Source organism: Dermacentor variabilis, chromosome 3 (genome assembly GCF_050947875.1).
Source record: "Dermacentor variabilis isolate Ectoservices chromosome 3, ASM5094787v1, whole genome shotgun sequence".
Taxonomy (NCBI): domain Eukaryota; kingdom Metazoa; phylum Arthropoda; class Arachnida; order Ixodida; family Ixodidae; genus Dermacentor; species Dermacentor variabilis.
This window is the reverse complement of record NC_134570.1, coordinates 109,649,808-109,667,018: the sequence shown is the minus strand read 5'-3', so window position 1 is coordinate 109,667,018 and position 17,211 is coordinate 109,649,808. Positions and strand designations below refer to the sequence as shown.

Sequence of the window (17,211 nt, the reverse complement as noted above, 5' to 3'; positions counted from 1 at the left end):
ATCTTTCGCACTGTTTTTTAGTTCTACTATTCGCTTTATGCAAATTGGAAGCATGCTTTTCTAGTCCACTAATTTTTTCAAGTTTCCTATCCATTGCGGATAGTTATTGATTTCTCACAGATTCTTCCTCTTAATTTCCCTTATGTCTTATGCAATTGATTCTAATTGCTTTGTTAGCTTGTCGTCCGCCGGCCCAGGATTAGTTTCAATATCACTGCTAAGCAATAAAGGAATCAGAGAAGTAATCCCATGAGAAAGTATTTCACACAAACGACCATGGGCATGGCAGTAATATTAGGCAGATATTGTTGCTACAATAACACTTGCCATACCGCCTGCTTACCTGTACAAGAAACAAGAACGGGTTTGAGGTCTGCATCATGTTATCACTGCCATGCTCACTGTCTAGTACTTTGGTGAAGCGAAGTTTTTAGCGCTGGCTTATAGAACCCGTGACGAGTTGCATCACAGGGTGCTATAAATCTTAGATGCCATAGCTGACCATGCTTAGTGCTTGCAGCCAGCGCCCACAAATTAAAAAACAAAAGTGCAAGACGATACGTGTACTCATCGTGAGCAAAAAAAAGAAAACTCAGTTTTGCCAGAGAGGCAGAGCGTTGATGGCGATAGCGTCAATGCTCTGAATTGAGGTTTGTAGTTCTATCGGTGTCGTGCGCACTCAGGCAAACTTAGCAGTTCTCACTTGATGAGCACCAGCGCGCTGTCAGCGTGAGCAACTGCTTCGCACTGTGTCTTGCAAAATTGACATTATGTGACTGCCAGCAGTGCATACATGGGAATCCAATGCGAATGCGCATCGAGGCGCTACCCGTCTCAGCGCATCCTTTGCCCTTGCCGTGGAGAGATTACCTTCAAGATACAGCACGTGGCCTGGGTTCATATGCGGCATGGAGGAGATGCATATGCTAGAAGAAGGCAGCTAGCCACGTGTTCTTGCCCCTCCTCTGCCCCTGCGCTCCATCACAGCACGTGCTTGATCACATTACCATTTGTTCGCTCCCTTCCCATCCGCTTTGCACAGAGGGAATTGTCAGCTCTCATGTTTCCCCAGGCACTGTGAGCAGTTGCACGCCCCGTGGCGCAGCGGTGTTTCCTGCATACTAGATTCATTAGCCATACAGGCTCCAAGTACGTGCTTGAAATGGTCGAAAACTTCGTTAAGTGGAAACTGTGTGATCAAATTACTTCGCTGAATAGTGAAAAAAAAATTTGGTTTTTCAATAGAACTGAGATAGGGAAATAAAAATAGTTAATTACATCATGAATTGTGTTAAATTGAGGTTTATTATAGTGTGGTTTTACTGTATATTCACTTCAAATGCTACACTTTACTCATAAATGCCGTTTTCAACAGTATACTATGCCACAAACATTCCTGGTGCTAAAATATGCACTCTTAAGCATTGTTCATTCAGATTTAATGGGACTGCCAGAAATGTCGAAATTATCCGAATGTCAAATTGTTGAATGAGCCAGGAGAACTATGAATAAAAGTTTAGCATTAGCGTGCTTGCCTTTATATAGTTGTGAAAGACGTTGCCCTTGTTTCGTATTTCACCACCCAACACCTGTTCTGGCGCCACAATTTTTGTTATAGTGCGCAGATTATAAGATCTTGCAACACGTTTGGGGAGGATTGTAAACTGAACTTCTACAGAATGTTGAAGCGCCTGCAGCTGCATGGCATGATGGCAACGGGGCATGTCACATTTTGATCAGAATAGATGTGCTTTTTCTTACTAAGTGCGTCTTCTATTTTGTTAGCAATGATCCGGCTGGTAGCAAATCCTCCATTGCTATTTACGGTATAGCTTGTTAATAAATCCCATTTCGTACGATTTCCCAGTGCCAACATTCACGATTGAGAACGTAAGAAATGACCCAGTATAGTACTTATTTCTTGCCGGTCAATATGTTCCTGAAAGACACAATCTTTTGGCACCGACGTTCAGTGTATCGCTAAATTGCAATCACATGAAACATTTTCCTGCTGCCGGATCCCATGTAAACAACAAAAGGTGTGAGGCACAGGCCTGTTCCTAGAGCAATAGGCACCCACAGCGGCAACTTTCCAGCAGTACTCGCCCGCCCGTGTCAGATGCAAATGCTGCGACGCACTTGGTTTCCTATTCTGGTACCAGCAAATCTCCTCATGGGTCATGGAACATTGCCATTCACAACTGTTGCTGCCAAACCATCGTGACAACCATCTTCACCTATCTGTTTCACAGTGCATGTGGCATACGAAGCATACTGTACACTTTCAGTTGGCAATACAGTCGAACCCGGCTGTATCGAACTCGAAAAAAGACGCCGATCAGTTCGATATAGAGCATAATTCGATATAAACCTTCTAAATAATCCGATGTCATAAAAGCACATACCATTTATAAAATCACTTTATTGATGAAACTAGCTTAGTTTCGCATGAAATAGTCCTGCATTTCTTTCTGCATGGCCAATTTTGCTGCCTGCGACACACACACTTCTCCACATTGTCTAAGGAGTCGGGAGCAGCTGAGGCCGCAACCTTCCGCATTCGCGCAGAAGCACCGGACTAGTGCGAGCGCACCAATCACTTCAGAGGATATAGGCAAAGGGCTGTCGTTGATTTCCTCATTGTGCCCACTTTCACTTGTGCTTGGTACGATGTTGGCAATGTAGTAGTCGTTTTCGGGCTCTCCTGTGGTCGCGACACAATCATTTGCACTCATAAACTCGTCCACTGTTGATTCGTCAACAGCTTCCGGAAATTCTGACAGCTCGCTCGAAGTTTCGGCAACACCGACAACGGCTGCGTCGCATTCACCAGAATTTACAGTCATCACCAAGCACGCGGAAGCCGGCACGGCTGAAGCAATTTCGGATAAACCACCCGTACACGGCCGTGCGTACGCGTCGGGTGCCACGGGCACCGGGGCGAGAGTTTGGCCGCTTCAGCCCTAATTTCCCCCTTATTCTTCAAGATTGTCCTGAGAGTTCTTCGGCATCATTCACACTGCGGGGACACATCCGACTTCTCACCGCGTTCGATCCGATTTATGATTTCGAGCTTCACAACGAAAGGCAAATTGTGCCGCTTCATCACAGCAACACTGCGGGAGAAGGCCCACAAGACACACACACAATGGACCAGAAAAGCACTGAGACAACTCGCACTTTCGCCATTTTGCATGATGAGGGCACAAGAGCCTCTGATTGGCTGTCTGAGCAAGCGCTGCGGGCGGGCCAGGATCATTTTTGCAGGGGGGTGCCGACGGCTCGTCCGAAGCAGCGCGGTCGCGGTAGGGAGAGTGGTTGGTTGGAGCTGCGCCATCGGGTTTCCCCGCAACCGCGAGGGAAAGCCAACTTCTGGGGGCACTTTTCCGCTGCTCGAGGTTCGATATATCGGGAGTTGCTGCCATTTTTATTCGATGTAAACATAATTTTTACTAGATATACTCATTGTAACTATAGCGTGCCCAGAAATTGTTCGATATATAGAATAATTTGATGTAAACAGGTTCGATATAGTCGGTTTCGACTGTAACGCAAACACGCCGCCGTTGCCTGCTGCAGACGGCGTGAAGTGAGCATCATTTTTCGCTCTGGCAGCATCATGGCATCATATTCCAGCGTTGCCTACCAGCTCGATCATGTTTTGGTTTCCCATCGCTGTTTCAAAACGACAATGGGTGTCTTGGGATGCCCCCATGAGCTTAACGCGCATCAGCGTCTCATGCCTAAACGATTCGATTCCTGCTGAGTGGGCACATCAAAACTTCCCACCAAAATTCTCTGCCCGAAAAGGCTGCCGACCCGGGCCAAATTCGAGGAGCAGGACTGTAAGCTTGCCAAAGCCACAAAAACGACAATGCGCGTCTTGAGTGACTCGGACTCCACCAGATGGGCACGGGCCGGCACCTCGTGCTGCAACAATTGATGCAGTGCTTTTCATTATGTAGATGTCAACTACAGTTCAGTTTGCAGAGTTTTTTAGCGGCTTCAGATGATGCATTCTCCCGGTTAGTATGTTTTTCGTCTCATTGTGTCTCAAAACGTGTGAACGAGATTCTCTGACTGTAGCTTGTGGGTCATAGTGTGAAAAACACTGACTATGACCCACAAGCTACATATGCACCCTATGCACTGGTGGCTGCCGCTGTGTTTATCCCATCTTGTTATAGTGCAAAAGGGCGCGAAATGATATGCAGTAACCACAGGACAGGAAAGGAGCTCATCGCTCACTTAGCGCTGAATTAAAAGGAAGCTACTGCTTTCCACAAACACTTGTCTCAACTTAATGACCCCGTAATTGCTATTCAGGTTTTTCCGTCAAGCCAAAGCAAAAATGCCAACAATTTCAGCCAACATAGATAACTGCCAGAAATCACTGTAAACAAAGTTGGGCACCGTAGTAAACATATTGGGTAATGTTTAAGCTCTGAAGATCCATGCTGGTTCACACTAATGTATGCCAAAATCATGGTACGTGTGACACTGGCCGGTTACATTTTGCCCTTTTTCTTTCCTGTGGGCCTTCTGTAAGTGTTTTAATCGGCATTGCGAGTGCGTTGTGTCTTTAAGCTAAATCTGGCGTGCACTTTATTCATTTTGCCAGCCTTCACTATAAGTGTCACCATTGCCCACATCCAAAATTTCTGCTTAAAGGAGAGTGTCTGGATTTGCGCGACCTTTTAGGTCCAAATTGACTGCACATTTTTCAAACATGGCATCCTGCTTACTGTGATCAGATTGTACTTTGACACAGTGGCCGTGCTTCCAAGCAGTGGCACGATGGTGTGTCCTCAAGGCCAGCGAAGAAATTTGTTGCAAAAGCTGGTGTTGAGGAACAGCTAATACTGTTAAGGGCCAACTGCAGTGAAATTTCACTTTTAATCAATTAATTTATATTGGTACTATATATTATCAAAGCACTCAGTAGTGCTGCAGGACTGGTCAATTGTCAGTTTTTTTTTAACAGCTTTTAGACAGTACCTTAGCAGACGACATGGGCGTCTGGTCATTAGCCACAAACGCTGACAACGCTGGCAATGTTCCGCTATTAGCCGAACGTGGCCTCTGAGATCAACAGTTTACCATGGGTGCCGTCCCCTGTTTCGGAGGTCATGCTCGAGTGTTGCACTGCTTGTCAGCGTTTCAGGTTGTGCGTCATTTCTGGCGAGCAATAATGGCTGCATTTTTCCAGGTTTCGCTATCAAAAGCGTTTTTCTTTGTGAACACTTTATGACACAACTTCGTCTGTATCAGATTTTAAAATGTTGCAGAGGCTGCTTTGTAGCTACTCTTTCTGAAACTTAAGCTTTTTACGAGGTACAAAATCTAATTGGCACTTAAAGGTAGCACTGAGGTTCAGCTGAAGAATAATTTTGTATGACATTTGTGTTAATCCTGCATTCTAAAGGAGTTTTCACTTTGTTAATGGGTTCCCCTTTTTCTACAGTGGTGGGGGCTGTAGCCGTGTGCCTGTTCCCCCTGTGGCCACGGACAGTGCGGGACTACGTCTACTACCTGAGCATAGCCACTGCCTTCCTTCTAGGCATCATCATCTCCCTTGCTTTCTGTAAGTGTGTGTGTTCTTTGCAGTGTGTTACAGTGGCCTCACAAAAGTGCTTCTCGGCTAGATGTTATCTTCCTGTTGAAAGTTTAGTTTTAGCAGTTTGCTAACGACTTCAGCATCATTGAAAGCATACAACTCAAGAACAACATAAGAATTTATTTTTTGGTAAGTTCCTTTGCCTGTGCAAATGGCACTTCACACTGGATCTCGAAAGTATATTTGATGTGTGGGAGAAAAATTAGCTATATCACCTGTAGCAAACATGAAAGATACCCAGACAGTTAAAAAAAGTTACATGCTCCAAATCAATCTGTTCAAGGACTATGAAAAATGAGTATCAGTGACATGAATACCCATTTGTAATGGTAGAAACCTAGAGCTAGCTCATTTTCTATTATATTTTGATTATGCACTTTGCTCATGCAGCTGCTCGCCAATAATTAGGAACTGTGGGCAGGTATGCTAGTATAATTGAGTCAGAAAATAGCATATTTGACAAAACATAAGTGTTTTTATTTAGCAAGTTACCAAAAAGGCTTAGCAGTGCTTGCACGTGCGCTTCCATGTAACCTGGTCAGTCTGTGTTGCGACCACTGTCGTTCTGTCACTACAGGTATACAAAGTATGGTTCATGCATGCTGAAAATTGCTGACCCTTGGCAACTTGAACACAAGCTTACTAGATTTCATGTTAATGTGGAAAATTTAGAAATTCCCACTAGGTGTTCCCACCAGCCTGCGCTTTATTATGCTGCATCAAATGCCTGTAAAATCGAAGGAATTTGACCCACTATCAGTCGTTACTCATCGCACTTGCTGTCAAGCAAAATCGAAATTGGGGGTGGCACTGAAAAAAAAAAAAGAAAAAGAAAGAAAGAAAAAGTTTGCCCCGGCTATTTGAATACTCGTGCCCCTTGTTACTGTGAGGCTGGCTTTCTCGCGAAGTATTAGGCGTTTAGTGGCTAAGCATGCTCTGCAGACAAAATTTCGCTAGCACCGTGAAACCATAACAAATTCAGCACCAGAGATCCCCAATATTCTTAGATTAGATAGAAACCAATGCTAAGAACTGTTTGGTCCCGTACAGCCAGCAATGTTCGTATCCAACCAAATATTCTAAAATACCCAGATATGCATTTTTAGAATCGAATGCAAATATTAAAAATATAATGTTTGATAATGTTATGGAGAAAATGTATGTATTTACAATATATACAGTTACAAGGGTGTAGCTCAGTGACCAGGGTAACACTATCAACCGATCTTCAAGACACTTCAATCTCCTCTTCACCTGCTAACGCCATTTTGTCCACAGTGTTACAAACTTGTATGTGGCATTAACCCCCGGCTGCAAAAGCATCGTCTCGATGCTTTTTAGGGCGTCAAATCAGCGTGCAAGTTGTAGGGCTTGAGTCGCGAAACGTGCACAATATCAGTTCTTAGTGAGGCAGAAGACGTCGAAGTCACAGGTGATATCTCATGTGAGGCTGGTGACTTGGTGAAGAACTCTGTATGGCTCGACGTATAGTGGCAGTAGTTTTGTGCAGAGGCTGACGCGACGGGACGGTAACCAAAGCAGGACAAGTGACCCAGGGCTGAAATGAGTACCCGACGACGACCATCGTAGCAATGCTTTTGGATAGTCTGAGACGCCAGAAGACGATCACAGGCAATGCTATGTGCTGTGGCCGCGCTAAAAATGGCATCGTGAGCATAGAACGGTGTAGTATTGGCATCGGAAGGGAGCAGCAAGTCAAGAGGCAGGAGTGGTTCACAGCCATACAGTAGATAGAACAGAGAATAACCAGTAATATCATGATGCGATGAATTTATGCAAACATCACGAAGGGTAACGAGCAGTCCCAGTCCTAGTGATCATCGAACACGTACATAGAGAGCATGTCCGTTAGTGTACGGTTGAGATGCTCGGTAAGTCCGTTTGTCTGTGGGTGGTAAGCCATCGTGAACTTGTGGGACGTTGAGCAAAAGCGAAGAAGGTCGTTGACAACCATAGATTACAGCGGCCTCTATCAGTGAGTAGCTGATGTGGGGCACCACAATGTAGGATCACTTCATGTAGGAGAAAATCAGCCACATCAGTTGCGCAGCTTTTAGGGAGGGCTCGCGTTATGGCATAATGCGTGGTATAGTCTGTTGCAATGGCCGCCCACTTGTTGCCCGAGGATGAAGTTGGAAATGGGCCAAGGAGGTCCAGACCAACACGGAAAATGGTTCACTGGGGATATCTATAGGCTGAATGTGCCCAATGGGAGACAATGAAGGCTTCTTGCGGCATCAGCAAAGTTCGCAGGCAGCGACGTAGCTTCGAACACAGCGATATAGCCCAGCACAATGCGTTGGCAGGCTAGTTGGTGCGAATTCATGAATGCTTTGTTTAGCACAAAACAACAACACACAGGAAAGACAACAGAACAAGGCGCTGCTCTCAACTGACATCATTTTATTACGTCACTCCTTTATAGAACAGCTGAAACTAGAGGAACATGCGCAGTGAGCACCAAGCGGTGGAGCCACCAACATCCGATCCCAAGAGCGCACTCATGCGACAACCAAATTCAGCGCTGTGCAAGGTTAAGGAAGGCACACTAATGCACTGTGACCCCAATGACTGAATGAAGAATGCTTCCGATAACTCTCGGGCGGTGGTGTCACGGCTTTTTTACAAAATCGTGGTATCACGAAACATGGGTTTGCACTTGCATATTTTACAATGCTGAGCCAAATGAGAACCTGTGCCTGTTGGTATGAATAACTCATGTTCTCTAAGGCGCTCGTTAACACGGCTGCCGCCGTGTTAACGAGCGCCTTAGAACAAACGAGCCTGGAGAACAAACATATGGAGTGAAGCATGCTGTTGCTCTGAGGTAAGGCGTTCAATGATGGATCGCAAATATGGGTCACGATGCTTCTCGTCAGCGATGCGTGAGAAATCGGAGATCGACAAAACACAGGTATCTGTATCGGTTTCGGTGCCATCAGGTGGGTCGACAGGATAGCGGGAGAGGCAGTCGGCATCCTTATGTAGCCGCCCAGATTTGTAGGACACAGAAAAGGTGTACTCTTGCAGGCGTAAAGCCCAGCGGCCAAGACGACCTGTCGGGTCTCTGAGTGAGGATAGCCAACATAAGGCATGATGATCTGTCACGACGGTGAAATGTCAACCGAACAGGTAAGGGCAGAACTTAACAACGGACCAAACAAGGGCCAAGCATTCACGTTCTGTTATGGAGTAGTTGCTTTCTGGTGCTGAAAGAAGACAGCTAGCATATGTGATCATGCGATTGGTGTTCCGCTTTCGTTGGGCCAAGATAGCGCCAATGCCATGGCCACTTACATCAGTGTGAACTTCACTGTAGGCATGCGGATCAAAATGACCCAACACGGGTGGATTGATAAGGCAACTGATAAGCGTAGAAAATGCTGCAGCCTCGTCGGGTCCCCAAAGAAAAGTGGCATACTTTTTGAGGAGGTCTGTGAGAGAACGAGCGATTTCTGCAAAGTTCTGGATAAATAGCTGAAAATAGGAACACAGCCCTAGGAAACTTCGGACATCGGTAAAGGAACTCGAAAATGGAAACTCACCAACGGCATGAACTTTATCAGGATCAGGCTGGGCGCCAGCAGCGTCAACCAAGTGACCAAGTGCTCGTATTTGGCGGTGGCCAAAATGGCATTTTGCAGGATTGAGTTGTAGGCCAGCTCGTCGAAAAACAGCAAGGATAGCTGAGAGTCAGTGGAGGTGGCTCTCAAACGTCGGTGAAAAAACAATGACGCCATCAAGGTAGCAGAGGCATATGGTCCATTTGAATCTGCACAGAAGAGAGTCAATCATGCGCTCGAAGGTAGCAGGGGCATCACACAGTCCCAAAGGCACCACTTTAAATTGGTAGAGACCATCTGGGGTGACGAAGGCAGTCTTTTCACGATCTCGTTCATCCACTGCGATTTACCAGTAGCCAGAGCGCAAATCAGTCGACGAAAAATAACTGGCACTGTGTAAGCAGACCAGCGTGGCATCGATACGTGGAAGCGGATGCACACCCTTTTTGGTAATTTTATTAAGGTGACAGTAATCTATACAAAATCTGCAGGTGTTGTCCTTCTTTTTAACCAGAATGACAGGTGACTCCCACGGACTGCAGGAAGTCTCGATAATATCTTTGGAGAGCATTTTGTCCACCTCCGTTTGGATGACCTGGTGTTCAGCCGCAGACACAGGGGTAGGGCCTCCGGTGTATAGGAGGAGCGTCACCAGTGTGGATTGGATGGGCGACGACACAAGTTCGATCTAGCGGGCGATTGTCCAAATCAAAGATGTCTTCATAGGACATCAGAATGTTGTGAAGGGCGTCGGCATAAGCAGGTTGTAGATCAGTAGCTATCATTGGCGTAAACTTGTCGCTGCGTGAAGTAGGAGGGGCAGAAGCTGCAGCAGTGTCAAATCATGGGTCGGGCGTAAGAGCAGCTACTCCACAGTTTTCCAAAGGGGATAGCACAGCGATAGATGCACCCGCAGGAAGCACTTGCAAACACGAACCAAAGTTCAGAAGAGGAAGCCATGCTTGATTGTTGGGCAAGAGTTGCAAAAATTGAGCATGGTAGTGCTATTTGACGTGCCAAGAGGACGTCACAAAGTGGGGACATCATGTAAGGACCATCTCGAAGTGGTGGAGAAGGCGACATGAGGACGTAAGTCAGGTTGCAGTCGAACAAATTCAGTAGAACGAAGGCGGCACTTGTAGTTGTCGGTCAGGTCGGCAAAGTAATGGGGCAGTTCAAGACGAAGGGTGCCAGTTGCACTGTCACGAAGTGCTGAATGGGAGTCAGAAAATCGAAGAATCACTTCGTGTGGACACTCGGCCAGTACAGTGAACAGGACTAACAGTGGACAGCCGGCAGTGGTAACACGGGCGGCGCACATCCCCATCACAGCTGTTGTTGTTAGCTACTCGGATGGCAGGCAACTGAGCAGGTGTGAGGACTTTACGGAGATGGCTACGAAGATCTGATCGCATAACCAACACCTGAGCTCCAGTATCGATGAGGTATCGAACGGGTACATCATCAACAAAAATTTCAACAACGTTCAGTCAAGCAGCAGGGGCCAGCAGAGGTTTTGCAGTCCGAGTCGTCAATGCAGCCTCACCTCCAGGGGCTGCATTGTTTAGTTTCCACAGAAGCAACCTGCGTAAGACGGGGACGAGGGACGTCAAGGTGTAGGCGAATGAGATTGACGGCATTGCCGCCAGGGCGAGTGGCTAGTGGTGTTTCCTCGAGAAGGAAGGCTGGCATGGTATGGTTCAGAGAGGGGTGACAGAGGCCGAGGGTCTCAGTCAAAGCGGCGATCAGCATATGGTTGAGGCGAGGAGTACCAGCGGCTACTACGGCAGTGGCGGGAGAAGTGACCAACCTGGGAGCAAGCAAAGCAAATTGGCCTGTCATCCGGTGTTCGCCACTCAGAGGGGTTCCGATATCGATTTGGGAACTACTGTCAAGGGGCAGCAGAGGCAATGACAGGTGTGGTAGGGGTGGGACGTGGGTGGACAGCAGACTAGATGTCCGTGTTTGCAATTTCTTGGCGAACAGCTTGATTGAGCGAGATAATGATGTTGTCATGCATATGAGGACAGTGAGAACTTGGAGCCATAGCCTCAAGTTCGCTACGGATGGCCTGTGTCAAGCTTGGCGTTGTAAGCGGATGGGACGCCGCAGCGTCGTTGCGGGAGGAAGTGGCAACCGTATTCAGAAGTCAGTCGAAGCATTGTACGATGTGTTTGCTCAAAATTCCGGCATTCCTTAATGATGGATTCAACGGTTGAGCAGTTCCTGCAAAGCAGGAGGTGGAATGCACCGTCCGCGATGCCCTTCAAGATGTGTCCGACCTTATCGGCCTCCAGCATGTCCGAATCTGCTTTACGGCAGAAAGCCAGAATGTCTTGGAATATACGCGACGTAGAATTCGGTTGATGTCTGGGCACGAGACGCTAGCTCTTGCTTGGCCTCCATTTGACGTCCCGCAGGTCTTCCAAAAAGATTGCATAGCTTTTTCTTGCAGGAGTCCCAGCTTCTAATGTCGGCTTCATGCGTCTCGAACCATACCTTCGTGGTTCCTCCCACGTAAAATATCACATTGGCCAGCAAAAGTGTGGCATCCCACTTGTGGTGCTTACCGACGTGCTCATATGACGTCAGCCAGTCTTCAGCGTCGACCTTGCCAGTGCCGATGAAGATTTCCGGGTGACGTAGCTGGGTTTGCACCACTTCCGCTGGTGTCTGAGCGACGGAGACAGCATCAGTAGCCATAACAGCGGTACCGATGTGACGCCCGCTGCGAAGATTTAGGGCCGGCTTGTGGCAAGATTACCCCGCACCTCCACCAAAATGTTACACGGAGAAAATATATGTACCGTATTTACTCGCATAATGACCGCACTCGCGCAATGATCGCACCCCAGAATTTTGTCGTCAAAATTCTCTTTTTTATTTCCCTTGTAATGATCGCACCCCGAACTTGCCGCAGCAATATGTCGTGTGCCAAGTCTAGCTAATGATGATCGCGCTATTTGTCAAATGCTACGTGAACGACTCTTCAAGACAAACCAAGCGGTCTGCACGCACCAACCATTCTCAAGCTGATGCCCCATTTCATTCCTTTCATCACTTCCATGACAAAAAAAAAAGAAGGCTACAACCAAACTCGCCTTTATTATGTGTAGGCTTTATAATGGCTGTGGTCAACAACAACAACAAAAAAGGCGCCTTTCGATTCTTCTCGTCTGCACTCGTGGGCACGCAACAAATCGCGAGCGGCAACGATAGCAGCCACGTTTACACTGATATGTTAAAGTGTACCCTATTCATACGCCGACGCTTGTAACAGGGCTAAGATATTCGCCCACCCTTAGGGGAAACATGCCGTATTAGGATATTAGTGAAGACAAATGCCGCAGTTTCCGCAGCATGCCCGTCATGTGTTCCTATGTCACTGGCAGCAAAGCGCGCCCATCTGTTTCTGTCCCCTCAAAGTGGACATGGCTACGTTATTACCGCACACTTGCCAATATTAATGATATTATTCATTACTAATACAAAAGAAACTGTTTCAATGCATGTAATGTACTCACGAGAAGAATACAAATCGCGTTCGGCTTGCTCCTCCGGCCGCCATCTTTGTTTTGGTGTCCCCGCACTACATACAGGGGCAGCCGCCTATTTATTGACCTGTTGTCATCCCGCAGCAAATGCGAGATTAAAAAAAAATCTTTTTTTTTTTTTTGCAGGAAATTTAACCCGCGTAATGATCGCACCCCTGAATTTGAGTCAATTTTTTCGGACAAAAGAGTGCGATCATTATGCGAGTAAATACGGTATATCCAATATATACAGTTACAAGGGTGAGCTCAGTGACCAGGGTAACACCATCAATCGATCTTTGAGACATTTCAATCTCCTCTTCACCTGCCAATGTCATTTTGTCCACAGCAGCACAAACTCGTACATGACAATATTCAAACTTTCCAAATATTTGCATACCCCTAGTTTCTTTGCTACTTGGCACTTCTCTCCCATCATCGCTACTCTCGATGGCGCAAATATTGAGGATGTAGTTGGCGTCATTTGACATTGTTTGATGGTTATGATCAAAGAACAATAATTCAGGCTCTTTTGCATAACTACAAGATAAAAAGCACAAGTGACACTAAGCAGCACTAAGCAGCATGACAGTCAAAAGACATTGAGCAGAAAGACAGCGTTCAATGGGCCTGCATGGCCTGAAGTATTGTTGGGGTCCCTGGCTCACCAGTCCATTGTTGGGTACAAGATGGGATGAATCTTTTTCACACGAGAAAAAGCAGTCGCTGCAAACCTTCGACGCTCGCTTGAGTGCCTGCACATGTTTGCAGGTGCGAAAGACATCATATTGTGTCCTAGAACATGCCTCCCAAACACGATGAATCGCCATTAGAAGAGTGGCTTGGTTGCCTCCACATGTTTAAAGGGTGAAAGGTTTCCTCGTTTCCCTGAAACCGCCCCAAAACATGACCAGTCCTTGAGGTGGCCCTCGCATGTTGTTTAGCATAGTGCCGGTTAATAACCCAACTCCTTCGTTCGCTACAGCCTTAGCGCCTGTGTGCTGCTTGCTTAAGTGGCGTGCCACGGGGTGGTTCAGTGTGTTACCTTACTAACGTAACGCAGACTCGACTGCTTCACACACTTGGAATTCCTTCACTCAACCTCGGCATACGTTTGCAACACCCAATATGTGCATATTCCAAAACCTCCACACCAGACGCGACCAAAGTGAGCCGACTAAAGCCACTGTTTGCCTGTCACGCGAGGGCCTATTTCCCATCATCCCATTCCTCTAAATTTTTTATGTCTAGGCTTCAAAATTGTCACGTGACGCTTCATCCCAGTATTTTCCTTCCTACATGCTCTAAGGCCATACTTGATGTCTCGCGTCTCTGGCGCGATACTTGATGTCTGGTCGAGGCTGCCAAAGGAAATAATGTCGGCAGGGTCGGCGTACACTACAGCCACGGACGGAGTCTGGATAATGGAATGTGGACCTGGCAGATGTCCAAAATATCAGTCGTCTTTGCACATTAAGTCTATGGGGCCATTGGCAGTGCCACAAAGCTGTCTGAATTACCGAGCATGTCTGAATTATCGGTCGTTGACTGTATGCCATTTCTGTGTATAAGCGAACAGGTTCCACATGTCTGCTAGCCACAGAGTTGTTATACATTGCTAGCTGCTTCGTGCGCTGTGCCAATGCCATTGCGCACTCGCAATGTTCTTTTAATGCTAAATATTATCCGAGTCCAGCCGGTTTTCTCTATCTGGTTGTCTTCATGCATTCTGCCTCCGCTCAAAGAAGAGCGCATTGGACTGGCCAAGCTAAAGGTGCAGTCTGGCTTAATGCGGTAAGATCCACGCATGGCACAGTTATGCTACATCGGCAAAAACTGGACGCTCTACAGTCTAGTGTGGTTGGCACGGAAATAGAACATGCCCTGTTGCATGCTGGAGCCACTGGAATAAAGTGCATCGTGCGCTAGCTTGGCTGACCAGCAGCATGCTGGCCTATATACATTTCAGATTCACTGAAGCGAGCGTGTTGCGTTCGCTCCTTCTACAAACAAAGAAGCGCTTGCTCGCAATGCACTTGTCCGCTTATGCTACGGCAACAACTGGTCGCCACGCTGCTGCAGGTCACGTTTAAAGCACAGGGTAAAATTTTAGCCGTCTTAGCATCTCTGGCATGACTTATCGAACTTCACTGGCTGCTGCCTGGCACACAGGAAACGCCAGATTTGTCGACCAATCAGACAATTAGTGCCATCTGTAGGAAAGGATGATAAGTAGCTGAAGCTCGACATGACCGGGCTGAAGGGGCTCGGGGCTCAGTGCATGCAAACTCAACTGTGGCCATGATAAAGCTTCGGCCATTTCGTTCCGACGGCATTGCATTCCTGCATGGCTTGCCACCACGTCACGGTCTCCTCCGTGAGAAATGCAGCACACGGTTCCTGCTAGTTTCTGGTGCTGTGTCAGAAAGGCTTTCGTTCGTCTACTTCGACACGTCTGGTGTAGAGACGTGCAAAATGTCCTGAAGATGACGCATTGCCGGAAATGATCGCCCAATAATATTACCCCTGAGTACAGTTTACCTTTCTTTGGTTTTCGTGCACCATCACAGCTCATAGTACTTACTGTCATCCCGAGAAAGCATTTGCGAAGCAGATCTTGATGGCTAAGTGACTGTTCTGTTGAGATGTAGCTTGTGCAGCTTTGTCAACTTCAGTTTAGATGCTTTGTACGCGTAGGCTGGTCCGCGTCACACTTGCCTGCTCCGCCGCGGTGCGCACTAACGCTCTGAAAGCGGTGACAGGAAAGATGTGCTCGGCCTTCCACTACTCGGCGTTGTGTACTCCACAGCCATCGCTCGCGTTCAAATATGTATTCGAGCACCCGACTACCACGCAACACCTCACACGAGCTGAGCAGGGAGAACACACACCAAGAGAGATGCCCTTCAACTCGCAGATGATGAGCGAGCAATGCGCCTGGCTGCCTAGGCACAATGGAGAGATCAACAGTTGTGTACGGTTCTTCAATATTTGCCATATCCGCATCTTTACCACTTTGCAGCCAGGTGCATGAGTCGTCTGCGTAGGTGCTATATAATGACTGGTAATAACAAAATTTGGCAATTACTAGCCGTGCGGCTTTGCAAAGATTACTTTGAAAGTCTACACTAGGCATTTATAATCAATTTAGCCCAAGTGAAATTTCGTTGCAGTTGGCCTTTAATAATCACATGTTTGTTGATGATCTGTCTGTGGTGCCTGCTTTGCACCGGTTTGACGAACCTGGCTGTAGCATGTCTGACACCTCGTCCGTAGATACGGCACCATTGTCAGCATACAAAAAGTCGCCAAGTTCAACGTTGTTGGGCACTCCATCATTCACACCTAGTGCATCCCACACTTCGGTGACATTAGGTGGGCTTGAAGGCTCCTCTTTGTCTTTGCAGGCTCTAGCTTGGACCACCTTACTCATTTGGATCTTGACAAAGTAATTTGATAGGGTCTGTGTACTAGCTTCCTGCCATGAAGCGGCAAGCATCTCAGTCACTTGATAGATGTCAATCTTCATCTGCCGTTCAAGGCAGATGTCCAAAAGAATCTTTCGTATGAACTGACAATGGTAGCAACACTTGAAGCTGTCAATAGCCGCTTAGTCAAAATTCTGTATCAGGGACGTTCAGTTTGCAGGAAAATACTGTAGCTCGATCTCGACCAAGACTTGACTGACCAGCTTCACAACAGTACAGCTGTGCTATGTGGTGAAACATGGCAACAATTGAGAGGGGCCACTCTCACGGGACATAGTACACATTGCTTATGCGCGCATGCACATGCCGTCTCCAGTCATAGTACGAGTACCTAGACACTAAATAAACATACTGGCAGCCATTCAGAGCTGTTTCCGAAATTCCTTCGGTGATTTAAGCCCTCGTTTTGCCCACCATGTGAGCCTTCTATATTATATGAGACCGCTAATGGGGCCTAGTATGCGTTCCTTAATTATACATGCACGCACATGCTGTGCACCGAGAAGTTGAGAAAAACTATCTGCGTTTTGGGGAAACTAGCTAAAAAGAAGGTAGTAAGATGAAAAACTTGAATGTCGAGGGTACGTTTTGGGCCAACTGAGAAATGGGGCTCTATTTAAAACTCTGAAAGCCTGCCAGTAAACTTACGTAGGCACCTCAGTGCTCATACTGTGACTTGAGATGGCGCATGTGCTTGTGTAAGTTAAGGGACATGTGCCATGTCCACTGCTACAGTGGCACCTTCCCCGCTTGGTATGCAGTGGTGGGAGTGTTGTGCCAATTGTGCCAATCTGTGCCGAATGATATTTGTTGCTCCATACTGCTCCAAAAGTGTTGTCTTTGCCTGACTTGTACCACTGCTGTGCCGCAATGTAGGTTCAGCAGTGTAAAAATTGGGAAGCTACCACACAATAGAAAACAAACAGTAGTGACATTGCATTCATCGACCAATTTTATTCAGAACGTTACAGCCAGTACTGTGACAGGTG

The 17,211-nt window shown here is 47.0% G+C and overlaps 1 protein-coding gene across 2 annotated transcripts in view; it reads left to right on the top strand.

Moving 5' to 3' along the window:
- Positions 1–17,211, top strand: part of Trp1 (translocation protein 1) — a 51,112-nt gene that overhangs the window by 23,765 nt on the left and 10,136 nt on the right. For both annotated transcript variants that reach the window (XM_075686158.1, XM_075686159.1), the window contains exon 7: positions 5,465–5,584. In XM_075686158.1, the coding sequence (XP_075542273.1) occupies positions 5,465–5,584 (120 nt within the window). The remainder of the gene's footprint in view (positions 1–5,464; positions 5,585–17,211) is intronic.